Source organism: Bubalus bubalis, chromosome 22, assembly GCF_019923935.1.
Source record: "Bubalus bubalis isolate 160015118507 breed Murrah chromosome 22, NDDB_SH_1, whole genome shotgun sequence".
Classification (NCBI taxonomy): Eukaryota; Metazoa; Chordata; class Mammalia; order Artiodactyla; family Bovidae; genus Bubalus; species Bubalus bubalis.
This window is the reverse complement of record NC_059178.1, coordinates 2,941,896-2,967,286: the sequence shown is the minus strand read 5'-3', so window position 1 is coordinate 2,967,286 and position 25,391 is coordinate 2,941,896. Positions and strand designations below refer to the sequence as shown.

The window sequence follows — 25,391 nt, the reverse complement described above, 5'->3', positions numbered from 1 at the left end:
TTTAGATAATCAATATAAAAACATATGTACTATTTATTTTTCTTGTTTTAGTTATCTACTATTTATGCTTTCCTTCAAAACAGTCTTTTACCCTGACTATTTTTTGAGCATAAAAAACAAACTGAAATTAATTGCTATTGACCACACCTACTCCCTGATAAGGCTATAAGGAAGGTTCTACTGTTCATCTGCAAACATTGTGCTTGGTATCTGTGAAGTTTCTAAGTGAAACAATTTGCTCTTCAGTCACTAAGTTTTGGACTCTTTGTGACCTCACGGACTGCAGCACGCCAGTCTCCCATCCTTCACTATCTCCCATTGATTGCAGAAACTCAAGTTCACTGAGTCATTGACTATATCCAACCATCTCATTCTCTGTCACCCCCTTCTCCTCCTGCCCTCAATCTTTCCCAGCATCAGGGGTTTTTCCAATGAGTCATCTCTTCACATCAGGTGGCCAAAGTATTGGAGCTTCAGCATTAGCAACAGACCTTCTAATGAATAATGGCTGCTTGTAAATTCAATTCTGTAAGATTCATGGCTTGCATTCTAAGGCAAGAGAAGTCTAAATTAAGCCCCAGCATTTTTAATAGATGTTGAAATTGCAGGTTTATAAAAATCATGCTGCAGTCCTTTCATGAAAACCAATAACACATTCTATATTTTTCTTGGCTGATAAGAAAATTGTAGCTAGTCTCCAAAATAACTGTAATCCATCATGTGGAAATTGGAGGTTTCAAAGGGAAGATTGATCCAGTATTTTCATTTTTGCAGGCAGGATGAAGTTATTTGGATCCCAGAGAAACTAACACAAAGGCAGATTCTGGTTTAAGAGAATATGATGTATCATTTGACACAGATACTTCAGAGGAGATGCTCTATCTTTGGTAGAGTAATTAAATGAGATGATCTCATGATGAAATGTATTGCTAACTTATTTATACTATAGATGATTGCTATAAAAATTAAATTGAAAAACTTGCTGAGTTCTTTGCTAACATCTTGGCTTTCTGTGCATCACTGCTAAACAGAAATACAGCAACAGAAAGAAGAAGGAAAGAATGGCTTTATTACTTTCCAGGCAAAGAGGGAACACAGTAGCCTAGCACCCCAAGAACTGTGCCCCTCTCCCTGGTGAGTAAGGAGAGGTTATATAATCAGGCAAGGTTATGTGATAAGGATTAAGGCAGTAACAGTAACTTTGCATTCTTTCTGCTGCAAAGTTCCAAGAGGAAGAGGTTGCTGACAAGATTAGAATGTGTAGAGTCATGCAAAATGCCAGGCTGGATGAGTTACAAGCTGGAATCAAGATTGCTGGGAGAAATATCAACAACCTCAGATATGCAAATGATACTACTCACATGGCAGAAAGCAAAGAGGATCTAAAAAGCCTCTTGATGAGGGTGAGTGGAGAGTGAAAACGTTGGCTTAAAACTCAACATTAAAAAAAACTAAGCCCATGGTATCCAGCCCCATCCCTTCACAGCAAATAGAAGGAAGGGGAGAAGGTGGAAGAGGTGACTGATCTCCGCGTCTCAGGCTCTAGGATCACTGCGGACAGTGACTGCAGCCCTGGAGTTAGAAGACGATTGGTTCTTGACAGGAAAGCTATGACAAGCCCAGACAGTGTAGTAAAAAGCAAGGACCTCACTTTGCCGACAAAGATCCGTGTAGTCAAAGCTATGTTCTTTCCAGGAGTCATGTATGGATGTGAGAGCTGGACCATAAAGAAGGCTGAGCACTGAAGAATTAACACTTTTGAACTGAGGTGTTGGAGAAGACTCTTGACAGTCCTTTGGACAGCAAGGAGATCAAACCAGTCCATCTTAAAGGAAATCAACCCTGAATACTCATTGGAAGGACTGATACTGAAGTTGAAGCTCCAACACTTTGGCCACCTGATTTGAACAGCTGATTCATTGGAAAAGACCCTGATGCTGGGAAAGACTGAGTCGGAGAAGGGGGCAACAGAGGATGAGATGGTTGGATGGCATCACCGATTCAATGGACATGAACTTGGGTAAGCTCTGGGAGACAGTGATGGACAGGGAAGCCTGGTGTGATGCGGTCCGTAGGGTCCCAAAGAGCTGGACATGACTTGAGTACTGAATACACAACACAGAGTCTTGGGTGGTGAGTCTTCTAATCTTAATGAGCTTCCCTGGCCTTTTAAATCTTGCCCCAGGTAGTTTCGTTGCTGGAGCTCCCTTGATTAGCAACTGATCTGCCCCTTGGAACTCAGGAAAAGTCATGGAGGCTGGAGTCTTGCCTGCAAGAAATGCAGGACATGTCGGGAAGTCCAATAGGGTACTGCTCAGCATCAAGTTGATATAAGCCATCTAGTCGAGTTATTCAAGTTTATTCTGCTCATTACTATTCTCTCTCTCTCTCTCTCTCTCTCTGTCTTTCTGGATACAAGTCTTCAAAAAGTAATGGAAAATAAAGTAAATTTAATTATAGGATATTAATGCCAATTATATCTTTCAACTGGAAGACACTGTATTTCCTTTCCATATGGTAAATTTTATAAAAGAACAAAGGAATAGTTCAAACAATACTTGAATGAACAGTAATTGAATTTCACGCCCCATCAGCCAAATTTAAGGATATTCCCATTGTCTCAGAGCACAAAGCATGGATTTCATTATATTCAACATAGAACAATATCCTTTAGAATGGGCAACTTTCTGAATTTTGAGAGACTGTGGGTGTTTATGAGTGCTCAGTTGTGTCCGACCCTATATGACCCCAAGGACTATAGCCCAGCAGGCTCCTCTGTCCATGGGATTTCCCAGGCAAGAGTACTGGAGTGAATTGCTGTCTCCTACTCCAGAAGATGTTCCCAGTCCAGGGACCCAACCTGCGTCTCCTGCAGCTCCTGCAGTGCAGGTGGATTCTTAGCCTCCGAGCCATCAAGGAAGCCTGCTGACCTGATCTTTGAGAGGCTAAATAAAGACAAATATATTTTTTAAAAAGCAAGTTTCTTTCTGACAGTTCATCTCAAATAGCTGCTGGTAAAATTAAACTCCACCTAACATTCAACTTTCCCACACATGACCCTGAAACACATTAGATAAATACCTGTACTTTTCAGCATTAGCAGTAATTTGGAGGTAAAATAGTTATGCTTTAACTCAACTCTCTGAGTGTCCACGTTGTGTGTGCATGTGTATGTGTTAGAGGTTGAATCACCTGTAGTCACCTTCTTCTTGGTTTTCATGGTAAGAAAATAATTGGCCCTTGGTCTTGACAGAGCAACATTCTACTCCCCCTACGGGGGAGCCTGGAGGGCTGCCATAGAGGGAGACACAACTGGAGTGACTTAGCAGCAGCAGCAGCAGCCTCTAGAACTGAGAGAAAATAAGTTCCTGTTGTTTAAGCTACTCAACCTATGGCAATTTGTTATGGATGCCCTAACAAACTAATACAGATTTCATTGGTCCTTATAGAAATCTGGCCTTCCCTGGTGGCTCAGACGGTAAAGAGTCTGCCTACAATGCGGGAGACCCAGGTTCGATCCCTGGGTCAGGAAGATCCCCTGGAGAAGGAAATGGCAACCCACTCCAGTACTCTTGCCTGGAAAATCCCATGGACGGAGGAGATTGGTTGGCTACTGTCCATGGGGTTGCAGAGAGTCAGACACGACTGAGTGACCTCACTATCACTATAGAAATTCAAAACTTTTCCAACTTCAAAACTTCCTCTATTTTTGAACCCATATGATTCACTTTTATCACACAATTTTTTTCTTCCTCTTGAGAATCAGGCTTCTTAACTTGTAGGCCATTTTACCTGTATTTCCTCCACTTTTAGTCAATTATTCAATTCGTTTCAATTTGCATTCTACCTCAAAGGTATTGAAACTTTTTTCCTTTCTTGTCTCCAGATTTTAATCCTGACGACCACTCTCTCCTTTCTCAAATGCTTCCTTAACTTGTTTTTTATAATATCATATTATGTTGATTTTCTCTCCACCTCTTACTGATGATCACACCATCTTCAGCTCTACTGGGCTCCTGTTTCTCTTTGATATTTGTTTATTTAGAGTTCAAGCCATGACTGTCTTCAATTCTTATTTTACTTTCCATGCTCAGCATTTCAAAGTTCTAGTTCAAGTTCCTGGGCTTTAAAGTCATTGGGAAAATAAACTAATATTCTAAAATGACCTATTTAAGCCAGGACTCATTTTCTGTCCTTCCTGACCTTTCTCCTATTCCTGTGAATGACAGCATTGTATATTCACTTTCCCAGATGAGCAACGTGTCGACCCTTACTCCTTCTTCTCCCCAACATCTCCCATTAAATAGTTCAGTACTTTTGGCTTTTCTTCTTCAGTAGTTCTATACTTTTATACTTCTCTTAATTACATCTCTACTATCTTGATTCCCTAACTTCCAGTCTTGACAGACACTGCATTTATAGTCATCAGTTTGAAGCATTAATATGACTTTAAAGTTATCCTACCTAAAATCTTTCAGAGGTACAAAGGCCCAAATTATTTAGTATGATATATAATGTCCTTTCTGGTTCTGTCTATGCCACCAAGTTTAACGCTTCTCTTTCCCCAGCCTTCATAGTCTATTTTCAAGGGGAATCTGTTTAACACAATTTCACGTTCTCTGATCTGGTCCATTTAAAATGTAATCCCTTTAGTCTGCATCCTCCTCCCTAACCCTTTGCTTAGCTAATTGGTATTCATCCTTCTGGTCATAAATTCCACATTTTCATTTTCTGTAACTTCCCAGAGCATACAAGACGGAATTAGGTTCGCTTCCTATGCAATTCCTTGGGATTTTATGCTGACATGTTTCAGTATTTAGACGGGGAAGCAGTCATGGCTGCTTTGAGGTGATCATTTGTCAGTGGTCTTTCAGTTTACATCAATTTCTGGACTTCTTAAGAGACAATAAATAGCTATTAAATGAAATAATAAGTCAATGCTTGAGTTTTGCATTAGAGGATATTTCTTACGCAAAACTCATGCAGCTTGTAAAAAAAAAAAAAAAACACATCTATTTTCAACATTTCCCTACTGTGTTCCACACAGCATGGAGCTTGGCATATTATAAATTTTCAAGGACAATATGAACTTGATAAAAACAAAGAAACCCTAATAAATATAACTATTTTAAAATTAGCTTCCCTGCTTCTATGTTAACAATGATATATGTTGTTAGGAAATAATTGACAACATATTTTGGGAGAAAATTATTGAGAATTAGCAGTGACATTTCTTAAACACTCTACTCTGGTGTTCCATTAATAATACCCTAGACACAATCTTATTGTGTTCTTTTCCTCTGTTTTGACTTTGTCAGTCTTATATTTGTGTCTCCTAACATGTCATTGTAGATAAAATAAATAGCAACAAGTCTCTTATATGACTTCAAAAATCCATTTTTCTTAAGTAGAGTCACGTTCATAAAACTAGGCTCTTTATGATGGGTAAAGAAAATTGCTAACTTTAAATCTTAACATAAATTCAAAGAGCTAGGGTGTGTCAGTGACATCCATGAGAAAATGTTTTACAAAACAATGTAAGTCTTCCAATAAAAGAAAAAGAAATGTATTTACTTAGCTAAAAACATGTTATAAAAATAAAATACACACCAAAAATAAATACTATAAGGTGTGGCAGCAATAGATTCCAGACTTTGAAGGAGTGAATGAAGACAGAATGATAGTCAGCAGCCAAAAACAGTCAACAAAGAAGCAGCAGGAAATGCTAAATATTTGCAAAGCTATTTACATACACGAGCAATTGAAACTACAGGTGGGTTTTTGCAAAACCTTTGAGATGCAGTTAAGTTTCTAAAACTCTTAAAGTCAAGTTTCTCATTGGTGAGATTGGTTTAGTAATAATTGCTAAAATCTCAGAAAATCACAAAAAATTGTGAATATCAAACTAAATAATCTGTGGATGCTCTTAAAAAAAAATACACGTTGAAGAAACAAACATTGTCTACTATGGGCCAGGATAACAGGCTAAATTATGGGAGTAAGGGTGAAAAACATCTGCTGCTGCTGCTGTTAAGTCGCTTCAGTTGTGTCCGACTCTGTGCGACCCCATAGACAGCAGCCCACTCAAGGCGAGAACACTGGAGTGGGTTGCCATTTCCTTCTCCAATGCATGAAAGTGAAAAGTGAAAGTGAAATCGCTTAGTCATGTCTGACTCTTAGTGACCCCATGGACTTCAGCCTACCAGGCTCCTCCGTCCATGGGATTTTCCAGGCAAGAGTACTGGAGTGGGGTGCCATTGCCTTCTCTGGTTCTAGAGGCTAGAAGTCTTGAGATTAAGATGTCAATAAGACTGGTTTCTTCTGAGTCTGCTCTGTTTTCTTGGCTTTGTAGCTGGCCGTCTTTCTCTGTCTTACTTGTTCTTTTCTCTGTGTATTTCCGTGACCTGATTTCTTTTTCCTATAACAACACGAGTTATATTGGATTAGGATCCATCCTAATAACCCCGTTTAACTCAATCAGCTATGTAAAGACCCTATTTCCAAACGCAGTCGCATTCTAAGGTACTGGGGGGTAAGACTTCATCATATGAGATTTGTGGGGACTCGACCCCACCCACAGAACATTCTGTTGGAGCTATGTTTCCTGTAAAGGGGAAGGAGTTGGAGTCAGAGGAGAAAGAAGGGAATCAAGAGGGAGTGAAGTCCCCATGGGAGATAGAATAGAAAAAGATGCAGATGAGGACCGGCCATCGAGGAGGGGTCGTTAAGGTAACAGAAACCAAAATCCAGATAGATGCAGGTGCCTTTAGTGTGCAGAGGTACTGGAGCTCGATGGTTGTTATCACTGCAGGAAGAAGAACTATGGTAGAGGAGTTGGGCTGAAATTTTGAGGAAGATCTACTGGGTGGGAAAGAGGCTAGAAAACAATAAAGCAAGATGTTGAGAATATTGACAAGAGACTACAGTAATGAACCTGGGGCCTCTGCTAGCTGGGGAAGGGACTAAAGATAGGAAGTAGTTAATGGGAAGGTATTAAAGCAGGTGTTGAGAACTTGAAGCTCTCATGATTTAGTATTGATTCTTTTGAAAAATAAAATCTATGGGATTTTGCTTTTCCTAACTCTTATTATTAGCTAAATCTATCAGTGTTTTATCATCTTCAAACATCATTAAACTCTCCATATAAGAAAGCTGTTTGTTCTTTCATAGAGGTTAATACAATCACCCAGTACCTCCTTTTATATCAGGTATGGCTTATTTACAGTACAAAGCATATTTGCTTACTATCTTATGATGTTTTGAAAGACATTGCCCTTGGATTTAAGAACATAATACTTATTTTGAAGGAATAGAACTGAGGGTTAAAACGTCCATGACTACTAATGAAAATTGTTTTTTGCAAAGGATGAGAGATTGCAGAGGGCACCTACAAGTGGAAAGCAGAAAAATAATTTGTTAAGAAATCTCTGGAACAGAAAACAATGGTGGGTGTGGGGTGGGGAATAAATCTCCCTTGCAAGAGCATCAAAGTAAATAAAACGAGAGCTAAAGAGAGTGACATAATTATGGCTGGGTTGTAAATGTCTATTTTAAGTCTGCTTCATGTAGTTTAAACTGTTTTTCAGCTCCTTACTTGTAAGTTAGTACTGCACAATTATTAAAGTATGTTAAAATTCATACCTTTAAAGCAAGAAAACTAAGATATGAATTTATTAAGCATTTAGGTCAAGTGCTGCTGCTGCTGCTAAGTCGCTTCAGTCGTGTCCGACTCTGTGTGACCCCATAGACGGAAGCCCACCAGGCTCCCCCGTCCCTGGGATTCTCCAGGCAAGAACACTGGAGTGGGTTGCCATTTCCTTCTCCAATGCATGAAGGTGAAAAGTGAAAGGGAAGTCGCTCAGTCGTGTCCGACTCTTAGCGACCCCATGGACTACAGCCCACCAAGCTCCTCCACCCATGGGATTTTCCAAGCAAGAGTACTGGAGTGGGGTGCCATTGCCTTCTCCATTAGGTCAAGTAGTGTATTCTTTAAAATAAAATTTATTTTCCAAAAGTACAGCTAGTGTGTCATGTGATACAAAAACCCCACTGATGATTCGTCACTTTGACCACCTTCACTGCTTGCTGACCACTATTGCTCAGATCAGATCAGATCAGTCGCTCAGTCATGTCTGACTCTGCGACCCCATGAATCGCAGCACGCCAGGCCTCCCGGTCCATCACCAACTCCTTGAGTTCACTGAGACTCATGTCCATTGAGTCAGTGATGCCATCCAGCCATCTCATCCTCTGTCGTCCCCTTCTCCTCTTGCCCCCAATCCCTCCCAGCATAAGAGTCTTTTCCAATAAGTCAACTCTTCACATGAGGTGGCCAAAGTACTGGAGTTTCAGCTTTAGCGTCATTCCTTCCAAAGAAATCCCAGGGCTGATCTCCTTCAGAATGGACTGGTTAGATCTCCTTGCAGTCCAAGGGACTCTCAAGAGTCTTCTCCAACACCACAGTTCAAAAGCATCAATTCTTCAGCACTCAGCCTTCTTCACAGTCCAACTCTCACATCCATACATGACCACAGGAAAAATCATAGCCTTGACTAGACGAACCTGAAGAGGAACTAAAAAGCCTCTTGATGAAAGTGAAAGTGGAGAGTGAAGAAGTTGGCTTAAAGCTCAACATTCAGAAAACAAAGATCATGGCATCCGGTCCCATCACTTCATGGGAAATAGATGGGGAAACAGTGGAAACAGTGTCAGACTTTATTTTTCTGGGCTCCAAAATCACTACAGATGGTGACTGCAGCCATGAAATTAAAAGACGCTTACTCCTTGGAAGGAAAGTTATGACCAACCTAGATAGCATATTCAAAAGCAGAGACATTACTTTGCCAACAAAGGTTCGTCTAGTCAAGGCTATGGTTTTTCCTGTGGTCATGACCACTATTGCTGGTGTGATGTAAACTCACAAATGTCTCTCATGAAATGTGAGTCTTCCTTCAATCTCCTGACTTCTCAGTTTCACTCCTGCTCCATCTGTCCCTTGATGACAAAGAAATAAGTTATTTGATGATTTAGAAAATGGAATTAAATGAATTGTACATGGTTATGCTAATCCAGTCTTTACCTCAAAGAGTTCCACTCTTACATTCCTCACCCTTTTCAGATTCCTTTCTCAGCTACATTCCTTCAGCCTTCCATGGATGCAAGGATCCTGCTGAGATGGACTTAAGTGGAATCTGAACCTCAGAGTGAAGTAACTTTTCAGCGTCAGTGTTAATTTTAAAGGTCAGAATTTGGGTTCAAATTTAGAATTTAGATTCATCAGCTGGACTCATTCACATTTGCTTTATGGGGACCAGTTTGAGCCGATGGAAAATCTGTTTTGGGACAGATGGAGAAAGCCAGGTAAAATTCAGTAAAAAGAGGATGACGTAGGGATCCTCCTCACAGCTTATTTGAAGGGAAGCAATCCAGTTCTGGTCCAGTTCTGAGGCTGAAATAATTGTTTTGTTCATTTGAAAAGTCTTAATTGAATGTGTACTAGGTCCTAGGTATATGCTAGAGCCCTGAGATATGGAATAAAGCAAGCGCTATTCCTGACACTGAAAAGGCCGCAGTCTAGTCAAAGATATTACTTGGTTTGAACTTACTGGTTGCCAAGGCTCAATCAATTACACAATTGTAGTGGTTCATATTGGAGAAGGAAATGGCAAACCATTCCAGTACTCTTGCCTGGAGAATCCTGTGGACAGGGGAGCCTGGTGGGCTGCCATCTATGGGGTCGCATAGAATTGGACATGATCGAAGTGACTTAGCAGCAGCAGCAGCAGCATCAGTGGTTCATATGTATCTTGGGAGGAGTAAGCTGTTAGCAATACTATAAGAATTAGGGAATCTTCATAAATAAGATTAGAACTGACTTTGAAGTATAAATTGGCTAGGTATGAAAAAAGGAAAATATTCCAGGCAAAGGGAATAATACAAAGACACACAGAGAAGTATATGACTGTTCCAACATAGTTTAAATCTGCTCTGAATACGGAAGGTCTTTGCCCCATGATTTTTCTCCAGAAAGAAATAACTAATCTTTATGTGGCCTTTTAAGATTAAAGAAGTCCTTAAGATAATTCAGTTTTGAAGAATTAAGCATAGCAGAAAAGGGAAATTGTTGGGACGCTACATAATATTGAAAAAGTATATGTCAAATGATGAAATGACATTTTCAAACAAGCATCTTCAATTGTATTGTTTTATAGTAAATTACATCAAGTATGCAGCCATGGGGCTTCCCTGGTGGCTCAGTGGTAAAAGATCCGTCTGCCAATGCAGGAAACTTGGGTTCGATCCCTGGGTCAGATCCCCTGGAGTAGGAAATGGATATCCACTCCAGTATTCTTGCCTGGAAAATTCCATGGACACAGGAGCCTGGCGGGCTGCAGTCCATGGGGTTGCAAAGAGTCGGACATGACTGAGCATGCCCACATGCACGTTTCCCTAGAAATTCTTGTCAGTGGAGAAGGCACTGGTGTAAATCTGCATGACAACCTTACTCTTGTTGTTCCTGACAACCTCCCACAACTGGTCTCCCCTCAGACTTCCAACATATTCTTTTATCTTTAGCTGAAAATGGTATTTAAGGTGGTAGCTTGGGCCATTTTGGGAGTTATAAAGGTTTTTCTGGCTAAATCTTATGTATGCAGAAGGTAAACAAGTTATTAAACTTATTATTGTTTTGACAGGAAGGCCTGGCGTGCTGCAGTTCATGGACTTGCAAAGAGTCAGACATGACTGAGCAACTGAACTGAACTGAACTGAATATGTCTTTATTATAGGTGAGTCTCAGCCAAGAACCTGGAATTTCCTGGAAACAAAAACATCTTTTCCTCCCCTACAGACACATTACAGTCAATAAATGTCCTTTGAAGAAATCAGTGAACTAACATAACACTCACTTTACTGTGGTTTTTAAGCGTTGAATAAAATTTAATTAGTGTTACTTTGTTCTGAATTTTCCAAATGTCCTGTAAATGTGTTATCATACCTTCATAATTTAAAAAATAAAAAGAAAAAAGAAAGAAATATAATTACAAAGAATAAATTCAGTTAGGAAATTTTTGAAATCTTGCTGGCAACTTAGAAGAAAATGAGACAAAGATATGATTTAAATTGACTTCCAGAAATGGAACCTTGGTGTCACAGATGCCTCAATTCTAGGTCTATATTTTGCATTTATTACAAGACTTAAAAGCATGCATTTTATATTTCTTCTTTCATGGTAAGATATAACATGTTCTTAAATTCTTATTCAATAATAATACAAAATATAAAGATGGTATTCTTGATGCTTTATTTCCTTGGTTAAAATTTAATTTTTGGTCCGCACACCAGGTGATTTGGACTAAGCTAATAGAATTTTCTGAGGTTGTTTAATTCACTTCATTAACACAAAATAGCCATCTACTAAGTTCTCAGTTTTGCACTACATCAATACAAAGGTGAGAAAGACACAATAGCAGTTACTTCAAGAAACTGATAATGTAGTCAATGAAGCAGGATGTATAAAAGCAAATAATTACATTGCAAGATAATCAACACCCTCAGGTAAAAACCCAGAATACTGAAAAAATATTCTGTATCAATAATAAGGAAACAGAAAACTATTTTATCTTATGGTATTGAGAAAGAATAAGTGAGTCCTGTAAGAATAAGTAGGACTTCAAATAATAAAGGAAATTTGGGGAAGACATGCAAAATTGAGTTAACAGCAAAACAAATACATTTAATGATTAATTAACTCAAGTGACTAAAATCCTCTCATCTTGTATATATAGATCACACTGTAGACTAAGTGAATGACAATTAATAGATAAATAGAACTCCATCCTCATTCCTACTGCAAAGTAGAAAGATGAGAGATGAATGTATTGTCCTCTGCTCTTTTCTGGTTAATCATGGCTATCGGACAGTTTTAAAGCTTTCTGATGTGTAAACAAGAATCAAGCTAATATCTCATTTTCAAATAGTGTTCAGTTATGCAAATCTCTGTCTTTCATCTGCGCTTTATATTTGCATAGTGGTATCCAGTGATTATAATGGGAAAGGATTTTTAAAAACTATTCGAATGTCATTTACACAAGGAGCAACATTTTTGTATAAAGCATCTTCTACAAAAAGATGCATAGATAAATAATTCTATGAGTTTATTCACTTGTTTTATCTATAGAAGAATTAATGTACAAATAAATATTCATAAGCCAATTTGTGTTACTGGTTTATTTCGTGATATCCAGATGTTATCTTTCCCTCTTTGTGCTCAGTAACGATCATCTGAGATTCAAATGCAAACACTAGATGTTATTCATAAGCCAATTTGTGTTACTGGTTTATTTCGTGATATCCAGATGTTATCTTTCCCTCTTTGTGCTCAGTAACGATCATCTGAGATTCAAATGCAAACACTAGATGTAGCTGTCATACCTGTCCATCATTAAAAAATGAATAATACATCTTCATGAGGAAAAAAATAACGTACTGCCTCCTTTTCAATAAGACAATACCATTTGAAATCCTGTTGTGTATTTCAGAACAATTTTGTATCTACATTGAAGTTTACAAACACAGCACTTTATAACTTTTTGGTCTCAGGATCCCTTTACATATAGTCTTAAGAATTAGTGAAAACCTCAAATAATTCACTTTATGTGGGTTATATCTAATAATCTGGTTCTACTAGAAATATTCCAAATTAAAATTAAATTTAAAATATTTATCAGTTTATTTAAAAGCAAAAACTGTAAATCTATTATATATATTGCACTTCCCTGGTGGCTTGGATGGTAAAGAATCTACATGCAATGCATTATATGTTAACAGAAATAACATGTTTATAAAAAATAATTCTATTTCCCAAAACCAATCTAAAGCTCATCGTAACAACTATTTGTAGCAAACTGGATACTATTAACACTTAGCTGTTTTCTGGCTTTCGTGACCGGGATAACTTGAGGTTTGCCTTTGTTTTCTAAAGCTGCTGTCAGTCAGTTAGTGCAGATGTTATAGATCTGGTTCAGGCCAGGTTACACTAAACTCTGTGAAATTCAACTTGGAATTATTTGTTGCTATTAGTCCGTATTCTAAAATCATGCTTCAAAATGTAGGCTTTGAGAAAATGTAGGAACTTCTGAGAAAAGAAACATAAAGTGCATGTGTGAACAAATAGAATGTAGCAACATGAAATGGCCATTCAGTTCCCCCAGTGAGGGGCTTCCCTGGTGGCTCAGATGGTAATGAATCTGCCTGCAATGCAGGAGACCTGGCCTTGATCCCTGGGTTGGGAAGGTACCCTGAAGAAGGGGGTAAATCAGAAATTTGGAAAGCCAAGGATCAGTATTACTTTACATATTAATATTTTATGTTGAAGTGAAAACACACACCAACTGAATACAATATAAAATATTAATAACATGATAGGCTGTATTTTAAAAAGTCACTAGGTGGAAAGAAATGGGAAATGGTATGCTATGTTGTTTTAATAAAATAAAGAGAATAAAGTTGGAAGATCTGCGTTTTGGTCTGGGGTTGCATCTCTGTTCTGAAAGTTGTTAGTTATACTTTATAGGGGGCAAACTCCCTAAGTTTTCTGTAAAATAGTTTCTACACTGTTGGTATTTTGTTAGAATTATATATCTGAATAATGGGAATGGCATTTGTTTTGCTTTGCTACAAAAAAACAAAGCAAAACAAAAACGCTCTTTTTCTGCTTTACAAAGCAAGCTGATAAAAGAAAGATGTCCTGTAGTCTAGACACAAAAAGTACAAAGAAAAATATTGGCTCAAGTATGTTGAATGATTATAGTCTTTTCTCCTTACAATGTGTAAACAGCAGGTTTGCAAGTGCTCACGGGAGAACTACAGTGAAATGCAAGAGGAAAGAATCACATTATTGTAAAGACCAGACTGTTCCATAAGCAAGAGCTGTCCTCTCTGTCCTTTGTATATTTAGAGTATTGTGCTTCATGGTATTGTTAGAATCATTTCTCAAAGACGAAAACAAATTCTCCCAGAAGAAATCAGTGACTAACGAAAACAAATGAAGTCAAACCTTACAAAGTAAACACACATCAATGTCTTCTGGGAGTTATTTGTATCTTTCTATTCCACAGTCTTAATTATTTACTCTGTCTTCAAATTTATCTTTCTATTTGAACCCAGATAATCAGACATTATATGGAAAGAAAGGCTAATAAATATTCCCAGTGAAAAGGGTGACAAGTCTTCTTTGGACTTTGTAGTATGACTAAACATCATATAGGTATGAAAATAATTAAATGATTTTCTGAAGACAGAAAAAAATACTCTTAAATATTTTTTTCTGTTTTCAAAGTTTATGCAATTTAAGGGATAGAATATCAACACAGGAAAAGTTAAAAAAATAATAAAACATTAAATGGCAATGATCCATACCTTATTTTTTTAACAATATATTGAAATTACAAACATCCTTTCTATTATGGTCCAAAAACCTTTTTTTTTTCAACTCTACTCGTTAAAAACTATAAATGTGCCCAAGGTACATGATCATCTTGTGTTTCCCATTACTCATCTAAAGGAAGTTCTACAGTAGTATCTGCACATGGCATAGACTGTTAATTTTTCCCAGTATCCCTCTTCTCTTCTTTGTTTTAGAAATGGAAAACCTCCCTTCCCCCGCTCCCCTCTTCCTTACCCTATGCACAAAGTGTTAGCAAAGAAGAAGTCTGTTTAGAAGGTCACTATGGTTTCTAACCTAGCCTCCCAGCGGTTCTGTATGACCAGTTCAGCTATCTCTGACCATGGAACTAAGATCTGGCCAATGGGATGTATGTAAGTTCTAACTCACACTTTAAACAGTAGCCTAATTTCTTTTATCTCCTTTCGCCCCGTTCCTTGATCTAGAATTCAGGTACAGTGCTAATAAGGTAGCTTTGTGGATAAAAAGTAGGTAAAAGAAACAATCTTGACTTGTGCTGTCCAGTTCAGTGGCCAGTGGCCACGTGTGGCTTTTGAGTACTTGAAATGTAGCTAGGGTAATTGAGATAAATTTTAAATTTTACTTCCTTATAGTTAATTTAAATATAAAAACTCATACTCGATTTAGTTATTGGAAACTTTTAAGTATCTTTGAAACAATTTATGTATGTTCATTTATTTTTTAATTGTAAATTTCATGAAAGCTAAATACAGACTAAGTATTTCAAATCAAATGAGTGAAGTAAGCCAGAAAGAAAAACACCAATACAGTATACTAATGCATATATATGGAATTTAGAAAGATGGTAACAATAACCCTGTATACGAGACAGCAAAAGAGACACTGATGTATAGAACAGTCTTATGGACTCTGTGGGAGAGGGAGAGGGTGGGAAGATTTGGGAGAATGACATTGAAACATGTGTAATATCATGTATGAAATGAGTCGCCAGTCCAGGTTTGATGCACGATACTGGATGCTTGGGGCTGGTGCACTGGGACGACCTAGAGGGATGGTATGGGGAGGGAGGAGGGAGGAGGGTTCAGGATGGGGAACACATGTATACCTGTGGCGGATTCATTTCAATATTTGGCAAAACCAATACAATATTGTCAAGTTTAAAAATAAAATAAAATTAAAAAAAAATAAAAAAAATTTAACATCCTCATTGAGAAGCAGTTCATGCTTCAAATGATAAAACTTAAAATATATTATTATTTAATTTCACCTGTTTTTAAAAATTTTTAAGTACACAATTTTTCTGAGCATTTTTTTTCTCTTACTTTTAAGTGCCATATAAAATAGATAGTGCAGATCAAGGGAATGGCTGTGCCACAAGAAGAAAGGAACTCAGGTCTTTGGATGAACCCATACACTCTGAACACCTTCCATCCAGTTCAGATTTCTTTGTAAAAGAGAAATAAAATTATTGGTTTAAATCACTCTTATTTTTGTTTCTGTTAAGGCAGCCATACACTATATTAACTAATAAACTACTTCATAGATTTGTTGAGAGGATTGAATGAATTAATGCTCCTGAAGGGCTTAGACTAGAGCCTGCCATACTGAAGCCCAGGGCTTTCCAGGTGGCTCAGTGGTAAAGAATCTGCCTATCAATGTAGCAGACGCAAGAGATGTGGGTTTGATCCCTGGGTGGACAATCCCCTGGAGGAGGAAAAGGCAACCCTCTCCAGTATTCTTGCCTGGAAAATTCCATGGACAGAGAGCCTAGTGGGATACTGTCCACGGGGTCCCAAAGAGTCCGACACAAGTAAGCCCACATGCTCGGTATACTAAAAGTTCAAAGCTTATAAGATTTATCCTTCTTAATGTATTTCCAAATGGAAAGAAATTTTCTCCCTCCATAATCCTATAGCCCATTTTATATATTTGTATTACATAGTGCCATCATCATTCAATTTCATGCCTTTGATTGGGATTCATTTTGAAGAATTTGTCAGAGAGCCTACGCTCCTGCTTCTAGCGTCTCTGCTGGTCTCACAGACAATTAAAAAAAAAACAAACAAAAAACCTCTTGCTCTAAGTTTTACCAAGAGACTGACTGTTTTCAATCACAATCCCTTCACAATTGTTTCTACAACCAGAAGGAAACCACGATCACGTCATTCCACAGCCCAGATCCTTGTGTGGTTTTGTAACGCTAAACCCCAAACACATTTATGTGTCTTTCCCACTTCCCCTGTTGATAACTGCTCCCCGTTGGTTTTCTGGGGTGTCACATACACTTATTTTTCCTTATTTCCTCAATAGCATCAAGATATTGTGCATTTAAAAAATTTTCTTGGATGTGGTTTTCCTGTCTCATCACCTAGTTAAATTCACTTAGTTCAGATTTCAGCTCACACACACCCTCTTCAGAGAGCTGCAGATGGCCCTTCAGACTGTGTTAGTCTTCTGTGAATTCTCTCAGAGCAACTTGGTGGCACATTCATGGACCACGCCGTCCCAGGCCACTACTACAATGCTTGATTATAATTTTATTATGTGTGGCATTTTTCACATCATTAAAACATGTTGAGTTTTGTCTTGTCTGTTACTCTCCTTTCTGCTAAATTGTAACTTCCTTGAGGGTGGATTTGATTGTACTTTTTGTACCTCCCCTCCAACACCAAGATAGAACTTCTAATAAGTACATTGAACTGCCAAAGGAGCTGTACAAAAGTTTAAAAAACTTTGCTGTGATAATTCAGAGGGAAATAAAGATCACTTCAGCTCAGTGGTGGAAATATGCAAATATTTATGGAGCTACTAAGATATGACAAGAGGGTATAACAAGAAAGTGGACTCTACAATGAGAATGATCAAGTTTGAATCCTGGATCTGCCACTTACTAGCTGTGTGATCTCTGGAAAATAGCTTGACTTCTCTGTGCTTTAGGTTCTTCATCTGTAAAATGAGGGAAGTAAATAGCAGTGTTTTTATAAGGCTGCAGGGAGAATTAAATGAATTAATGTGAATCTATCTTACAAGAGTGCTTTGCACATAAGTACTCAGTAAACGTGTGATACACGGGCTTCAAATTAGGAGAAAGAAGGAGAGAAGTCATTTAAAACATATGATGTTGCTCTATATAAAGTGCAAGAAAGTAAGAAGAGGTGATGTTAATAGGAGAGAGTGAGGGAATTGTTTTTGAGATGCAGAAGGTTTCTGTAGGTGAGTGGTAGGAGGTAAGGCAAGAAAAGTGTCAACTTAAGGACTTTATGGTAGATATCATCATTAGAAGTTTTTGGTCAAGGGAATGGCATTATCAGAATCATTTTTTGATTGTTTTTGTTCTGTCTGTCAAGATTATCAGGAAAAATAATTCATAGTTTGCTATAAACACTTCAAAAGCATCCTCTCTTTTTATACTGAAAGCTCATGAGTAGGTATTACTATGGTGCCCACTTTATTGATGGGAGGACTGAAGTAAAGGAAGATGTGAAACAGAACACAACAGTAATAATATCTAAATCACTGAAGTTCTATGAGGAGTCAATATATGAAATATATTTAGCACTGTATTAAATACAGTAAGTGTCCAATAGGAAAAAAGCTATAGGTTTAACCTTGAGTGACTGTGTTTTCTAAGAGTATTATCTCCATTTCCTCTTGAAGTCCTATCTAATATAGTGTAATATAATACAAGAAATCTTGCATATGCTTTGCAGATAAAAATTATTGAGTTTTCATTTCAATTTATATATGTTTTACAAATGTATAAAATTTGAATCAAGTGAAAAAAATAGAAACATTAATTTCCCCTTGGGGTGGGGAGGGTCAGCTTCACGCTGTGAGTTTAGAAATAAAGGTCTCATTGTCAGGACATGAAGGGGAAGAAATAGAGTGACAGAGAATACTCTGTAGGGGAGACCCGTTTCCTCAGAACCGGGATTGTCCGAGCCCTTCCGAGCCAGAGTGCCCTGGTCAGTGTGTGGGGAAGGAGCGGGCGAGGAGGAGGAGGAGGAGGAAGGTAGGGGACTTTGTGGGATGAACTGTGTAGGGAGGGGGTTCTCACAGAGCAAGCAGGGCAGGGACAGAGCTGGGTTTATGAAGAGAAATGTGCGGGGGTCCAGGAGGCAAGAGCAGAGCCGATCTTCAGTGAAGATAATGAGATAATCTTCCCTAGCGGATGTGGTGACAGGAGTGGTGAAGAACCGGCCTGCCAGGTCGGAAGATCCCCTGGAGGAGGACATGGCAACCCACTCCATCTTCTTGCCTCGGGAGTCCCACGGACAGAGGAGCCTGGTGGGCTCCATCCGTGGGGTCGCACAGAGCTGGACGCGGCGGAAGCGGCTTAGCACGGCCCGGTGGATGTGGCACAAGCAAGGTTTGCCGACCATCGAAGGAAACGGAAAAGCAGCTACGGACCCCGGGAAGCTTATGTTTTCCATTTCCCCCCTTTTATGTCACTTTCCAATCATCAGTCAGTTCTACTGGAAGCAATGAAAGGAGGAAGAAAGACACAGAGAAAATGCTTTTCAAATCATCCAATGTTTTTTGTTTATTTGTTAGAGGCTCTAGTGAAATCCTTGATGAGGAAAAGATTGTAATAATGGGTCCAGATTAGGTTGAAGTTTGTCAATGGCTTTTGACGACCCTCATTTTTACCCCCTGTCATTATCAGAATGAATTAGACATCACTGAATCTTTTTATCCTGGAGAAGGAAATGGCAACCCACTGCAGTATTCTCGCCTGGAGAATCCCATGGAGGGAGGAGCCTGGCAGGCCACAGTCCATGGGGTCGCAGAGAGTCGGACATGACTGAGCGAAGACTGCACCAAATGCACAGAAGAGAAGCTAACATATTTCCAGGTCCTTTTGTTTTGTGAACCACCGATTTTTTCATCAGAGAAGGCAATGGCACCCCACTCCAGTACTCTTGCCTGGAAAATCCCAGGGACGGGAGAGCCTTGTGGGCTGCCGTCTATGGGGTCGCGCAGAGTCGGACACGACTGAAGCGACTCAGCAGCAGCAGCAGCAGCATCTTTTCATGTTCTTTCATTACCATGCTCAAAAGATGCTTAATTTTTAAAAATAGCAATGTTGACCAGCACGTTATTTAATAGTTGTAAATTCCAAGGGACTAGTTGACAAATTCTTGAGAAAAGGTTCACCTGGAAATGGGGCTCAGAAATGACAATCATTATGTATTTTTGGGTTATTTTAGAATTTTCAATCCAAAAGTAGAAAATAATTCCTGTGTTACAAACATGTGAATTATACTGTTAATATGCCCATGCGTTATTTTTGTTTGTACCCTAGAATATTAATATACCTATCTGTCAATCTATAGATAAAAGTTGTAATTGTTAAAGGGAAGTTGAAATTCATTTTTTTTTCCAGTAAATCATACTTTTAAAAAGAAGTGATGTTTAAACACTGATACATACAATTATAACTTCCCTGGTAACTCAAATAGTAAAGAATCCACCTCCAAAGGAGACCCAGGTTTGATCCCTTCATTGAGATGATTTCCTGGAGAAGAAAATGGCAACCCACTCCAGTATTCTTGCCTAGAGCATCCCACGAATAGAGGAGCCTGGCGAGCTACAGTCCATGAGGTTGCAAAGAGTTGGACATGACTGAGCAACTAACCTTTACATACAATTCTCTCTCAGTAAATTCTCTAAACAAATAGGAGCATTGTATTGTGGCCTTTTTTTACAAATAATGGAATTGCTCCAAATTTCTATGCCATCAAAAAAAAAAAAAAAAAAAAGAACCTTGAAAGGGTCCCTTATAAATTATAGCAGTTACTCATCTTTAATAGTCAAGTTCTTTTCATTACATCAAAGCGTGCTCTGGCTGCAGGAATTCTCTTAAAGTAGATATTATTTTTTCACTGTACATGGACCTCAAGGAGTGTGGATATAGCCTGGCAAGTAAGTTGAAATTTTGTGAGAAAAAGTGAAAATTAAAAGTTCAGACTCTAAAGTCTTGTTTATTTTCTATGATTATTAGTTATTAACATATTTTGACAGAACATATTAGCAATCTTTGTCTTACTTATGCATTTAAAGCAAGCATTTTGCTATTAAATATTAATTTAATTTCAGGTTGTAGAGCCAATGCATAGTTGAACTATTAATGGAGTATAATTCTTATTTTGCTATATCAAATCTTTTAGTTGCTACATAACTTTTTAATAAATGTTCTGTAATACTCTTTCATGTATAGAATTTTTTTATTTCACTTTTTTTGTGGTTTTTGTTTCCATTATGTATAAGAAGTGATGCATTTAAAGCTTTAGTACTTTAAAATTTATTTATTATCAATTATCACTCATTGTCTATAGCACTGAAACTTGGAAAAAGCAATTTTCCTCCAGAAAAAAATTGTACAAAATATTAATTTATGTCTACTGGATCACCATGTAATATGAAAATCTGTTTTTAAGTACACTGAATTCTCTGCAAAATCATCTCACATTTCTGTAATCTATGCTGTCTTTTCTTATGTGCAATTTTCTTGTGTATTAGGATTTTATTTACAGAGAAAGCTATACTGAAACACTTTTGTCTGTCATACATAAACATTTAAAATGCTTATGTTTTATAAACTGATAAATGTATCAATGCGTAAAAGTTAAACCAAATTAATCTTGCTGCAGTCTTAACAAATGCAATCTGGATTATATAAGGGAGTAACTTATTTTATTTCAAGAAAACTCCATTAGAACTTGAAACAATACTACTAAGCTTACAAAATAGAAGCTACGAAATTTAGCCATACATCTTTTTCTGATTTGCTGTTGTTTTTTAGTCGCTAACTTGTGTCTGACTCTTTTGTGACCCCATGGACTGTAGCCCACCAGGCTACTCTGTCCATGGGATTTCCCAGGCGAAAATACTGGAGTGGGTTCCCATTTCCTTCTCCAGGGCATTTTCTGATTACTTCATGTTTTTTCTATATAACTATTGGCAAACAAGTAGATTTTATAAATCAGTTTGTACTTTCTTTTTTCTCCTACATTGTTCAGGACATGAAATGATATTAACAATGAAATAGCTTGCTTGATGGGATATTTGGTTTAACAATTTTATTGAAGAAGACTCTAAGACTTATTATTTTCAAATATTAATTTTTAAAGAGGATAATGTATTGATCTTTGGATTCAAACACTTGTCTATAAATTCCAGTCCAACCATATGTAAAGCCATTTTTGTTAATAATAGTATCCATGTCATAAGCCTATATTATGAGGATTGAATTGAATGACACATGTGAAGTACTTAGAACAGTGCCTGGGCCATAATAAGTGCTCAACAAGAGTTAGTTTATTACTATTACTTAACTTCTTTAAATCTGTTTATTGACATACTGGGGAAATGTTCCTATATTGTATGGTTACTGTGAGGATCAAATTGTGTCCATGGGATTTTCCAGGCAAAAGTACTGGAGTGGGGTGCCATTGCCTTCTCCGAGTACATATGGTTATATGTACTTAAATGTTAATACACATGCAAGGCACTTAAGGATCTTATCCTGTAGTAGGCATTGTTATTTACAGTTAAAGATAACAGGTCTTCCCTAGTGGTTCAGACGGTCAAGAATCAAGTTGCAATGTAGGAAACCAGGGTTCAGTTCCTAGGTTGGGAAGATCCCCTGGAGAAGGGAATGGCAATCCACTCCAGGATTCTTGCCTGGAGAATTCCTAGTGGGCTCCAGTCCATGGGGTCACAAAGAGTCAGACATGACTGAGTGACTAACAGTTTCACTTTACTTTCATGATAGGTCTTTATTATTAGATTATTAATCCTCTATGCTAAGCTAATATGAAGCTAACATGTAAGAGTTGTATCATTGCTCTCTATGTGGTGATAAAAGAACCTTACATAATTTCAGTAGAGTTCATGCTTCTCTCTAGTTTATCCCACTCCACCAGAGATCACATGTAAATAAAAATTTCAAATGTTATGAGTTTTTTTGAGGCATCCACTTGATTACAGATTTGATTACAGTAATACATCTTATTAGCATGCTTTAATAATTATAAATATTTTCTTTCTCAACTTAGATAGAAAACAGATGAGAAAAAAATCCATTCATCCTTGTCAATCAACTGACAAAGATGTGATAAAAGAAGATCACACTGAGAATTTAATGACTAATTTATCAAATGCTTATGCTTCAGGTATGGATGCTGTTAACAAATGTTATTTTTTTTTATTTTTTTTATAAAATTCTATGTTATCTACATATTACTGAAGTAATTTTGATTTTCTTAAGATCTATAGACTAACTTTTATAAGTATACTTTGACTTTTAAAAGTATAACTTACCAGCTCATTTTTGACGACAGTCAAATAAGGACCACCTGGTAGAGCTTAAAGGGCCAATTACTTTTGTGGCGTTAATCTAAAGTGGCTTACTTTTTGGTGAAAAGTGTTATTCAGTGGGACTTCAAATGAGGATTATTTGTAGGATTTGGACAGATGCTGCTTTATTTACTATTTGACATGGCCTTCAAATATCTTTAGTTTTCTATGATTAAATTCTATCTGATACTTTCTTTGACTCTTTAGAAACAGACCTTGTTGTTTATTTCTTTTTTCTCTAGATTTGTTGCCATCCAAGGAGGGCGAAGATTTAACAAAATGTTTTCTGCTGCGAGTGGTAAATATTCTTCTGCACTACATTGAGAAAACTTTTGATGTTAAGAGTAAAATATTGGACTTTCATCATCCTCATCAACTTCTTGAAGGTTTGGATGGGTTTGACTTAGAACTGTCTGACCATCCTGAATCTCTGGAGCAGTTGCTTGTTGATTGCACAGACACCTTAAAATATGGTGTAAAAACAGGTAATTTTCAAATCTGTTTTTCCGAACTGGAGACTGAATGAGTAGCCTTAAGTTTACATTTGCATTGAAAAATACCCTAATTTCATTCATTTTTATTTAAAACATTTGTCTAGTTTATTTTAAACTGGTATTTTCATATAGAATTGTTTATTAATTAACAGAGAAAGTAAACAAAATGATTTTGGTTTGGAGGGATATATCCCAATGGCAAATAACATACAGTTTTTATTTACCTTTTTCATTTTTTGCTTTATTTGATCATATTCATTACTGGATGCTTGATTTATTATCTCTGTACTTCAATAAAATATAGAATGCTAAAATTAGATATATGTATAATTTATATATACAGCCTATATTTTAGAAAGTGTTTTCTGATTAAAATGACATCATTGTAACTTAATTCTTAATCTCTTGAAACAATGGTACTTCCAGGAGCAAACAACATTTGAACAAAACTCTAGAGGCAACACAGAGATTCACAAAGAGCTGTCACACACATTATCTTTAAGATAGAGTGTAAAACCAGTGCACAGAACAATCCATTGTGGAGCGAAGGAGGAGAAGCTTAATTTAAACTGAGTTCAATATAGATTGTTCAATTTGACAAGCAGTGTTTGGTGATTCTTCCTTAATATAAAATTTTGAAAGATAATTATAAGAGGAACCTGATATTTTTATAATTGAAATTATTTATCTTTTTTTGCTGCCTGTATTTTTAAAGAATTCTTTTCCATTATGGTTTCTTACAGGATATTGAATATCCTATGCTCTACACTAGGACCTTGCTGTTTATCCATCCTACATGTAACAGTCTCCATCTGCTAACCCCAAACTCCCAAACCAGTTCATCCTCCACCCCCTCCTCCTTGGCGATCACAAGTCTGTTATCTGTGCTTGTGATCCTGTTTCTGTTTTGTAGATAAGCTTATTTGTGTCATATTTTGGATTCCACATATTTGTTGTTCAGCCGCTAAGTTGTGTCTGACTCTGCGATCCCATGGGCTGCAGCACGCCAGGCTCCTCTGTCCTCTATTGTCTTCTGGAGTTTGCTCAAATCCATGTTCATTGAGTTTGTGATGCTCTCTAACTATCTCAGCCTTTGCCGCCCCCTTCTCCTTCTGCCCTCAATCTTTGCCAGCATGACAGTCTTTTCCAACGTGTTGGCTCTTTGCATCAGGTAGCCAAAATAATGGGGCTTCAGCTTCAGCATCCAGAGAAGGCAATGGCATCCCACTCCAGTACTACTGCCTGGAAAATCCCATGGACGGAGGAGCCTTGTAGGCTGCAGTCCATGAGGTCGCTAAGAGTCAGACACGACTGAGCGACTTCACTTTCACCTTTCACTTTCATGCATTGGAGAAAGAAAGGACAACCCACTTCAGTGTTCTTGCCTGGAGAATCCCAGGGATGGGAGAGCCTGGTGGGCTGCCATCTATGGGGTCGCACAGAGTCGGACACGACTGAAGCGATTTAGCAGCAGCAGCGGCGGCTTCAGCATTAGTTCTCCCGATGAATAATCAGGGTTGATCTCCTTTAGGATGGACTGGCTGGATCTCCTTGACGTCCAAGGGGCTCTCGAGTCTCCTCCAGCACCACAGTTGGAAAGCGTCAGTTCTCCGGTGCTCAGTCTTCTTTATGGTCCAGCTCTCACATGGTGTTTCTTGCTTAGTATGATAATCTCTAGGGACCTGATATTTCACCCAAAAAATGTATAAGCAGCTTTGGAAGGAAAATTATTTCATCTTCTAGGTGATCTTTCCCCCATCCACTGAGATAGCTTCCCACACCCCACCCTCGGTCTTTCTACTTCAGTTGGGTTCCTCACTCTGGTATTTGAGCCCTTTCTCATTTTGGTGCCTTCTTATAGCTGCTCCTCCTCCTCCACTGTTTGGAAATAGACTTAAGACCTTCTCTGAAAGATCACTTCCTCCAAAAGCCTTCTCTGGAGACTGCCTCTCCTACTCCTGACCCCTTAGAAATGGTCTTATAACATCCTGATCCTTTGCTTCATAATTTTTGCTTATTACTGTACTTAAATACACTTGTGTCATTATTTGATTGTGTCTCCTTCTTTCAACAGTAAGTGAGATCCCCATGTGGCGGCTATGTCCACCCTG

At 37.8% G+C, this 25,391-nt stretch overlaps 1 protein-coding gene across 1 annotated transcript in view; it reads left to right on the top strand.

The window, feature by feature from the left end:
* The window catches only part of LOC102398327 (glutamate decarboxylase 1-like), a 75,063-nt gene that overhangs the window by 29,403 nt on the left and 20,269 nt on the right, over positions 1–25,391 (top strand). The window contains exon 2 of the mRNA XM_045164015.1: positions 22,994–23,271. Within this exon, the coding sequence (XP_045019950.1) occupies positions 22,994–23,271 (278 nt within the window). The remainder of the gene's footprint in view (positions 1–22,993; positions 23,272–25,391) is intronic.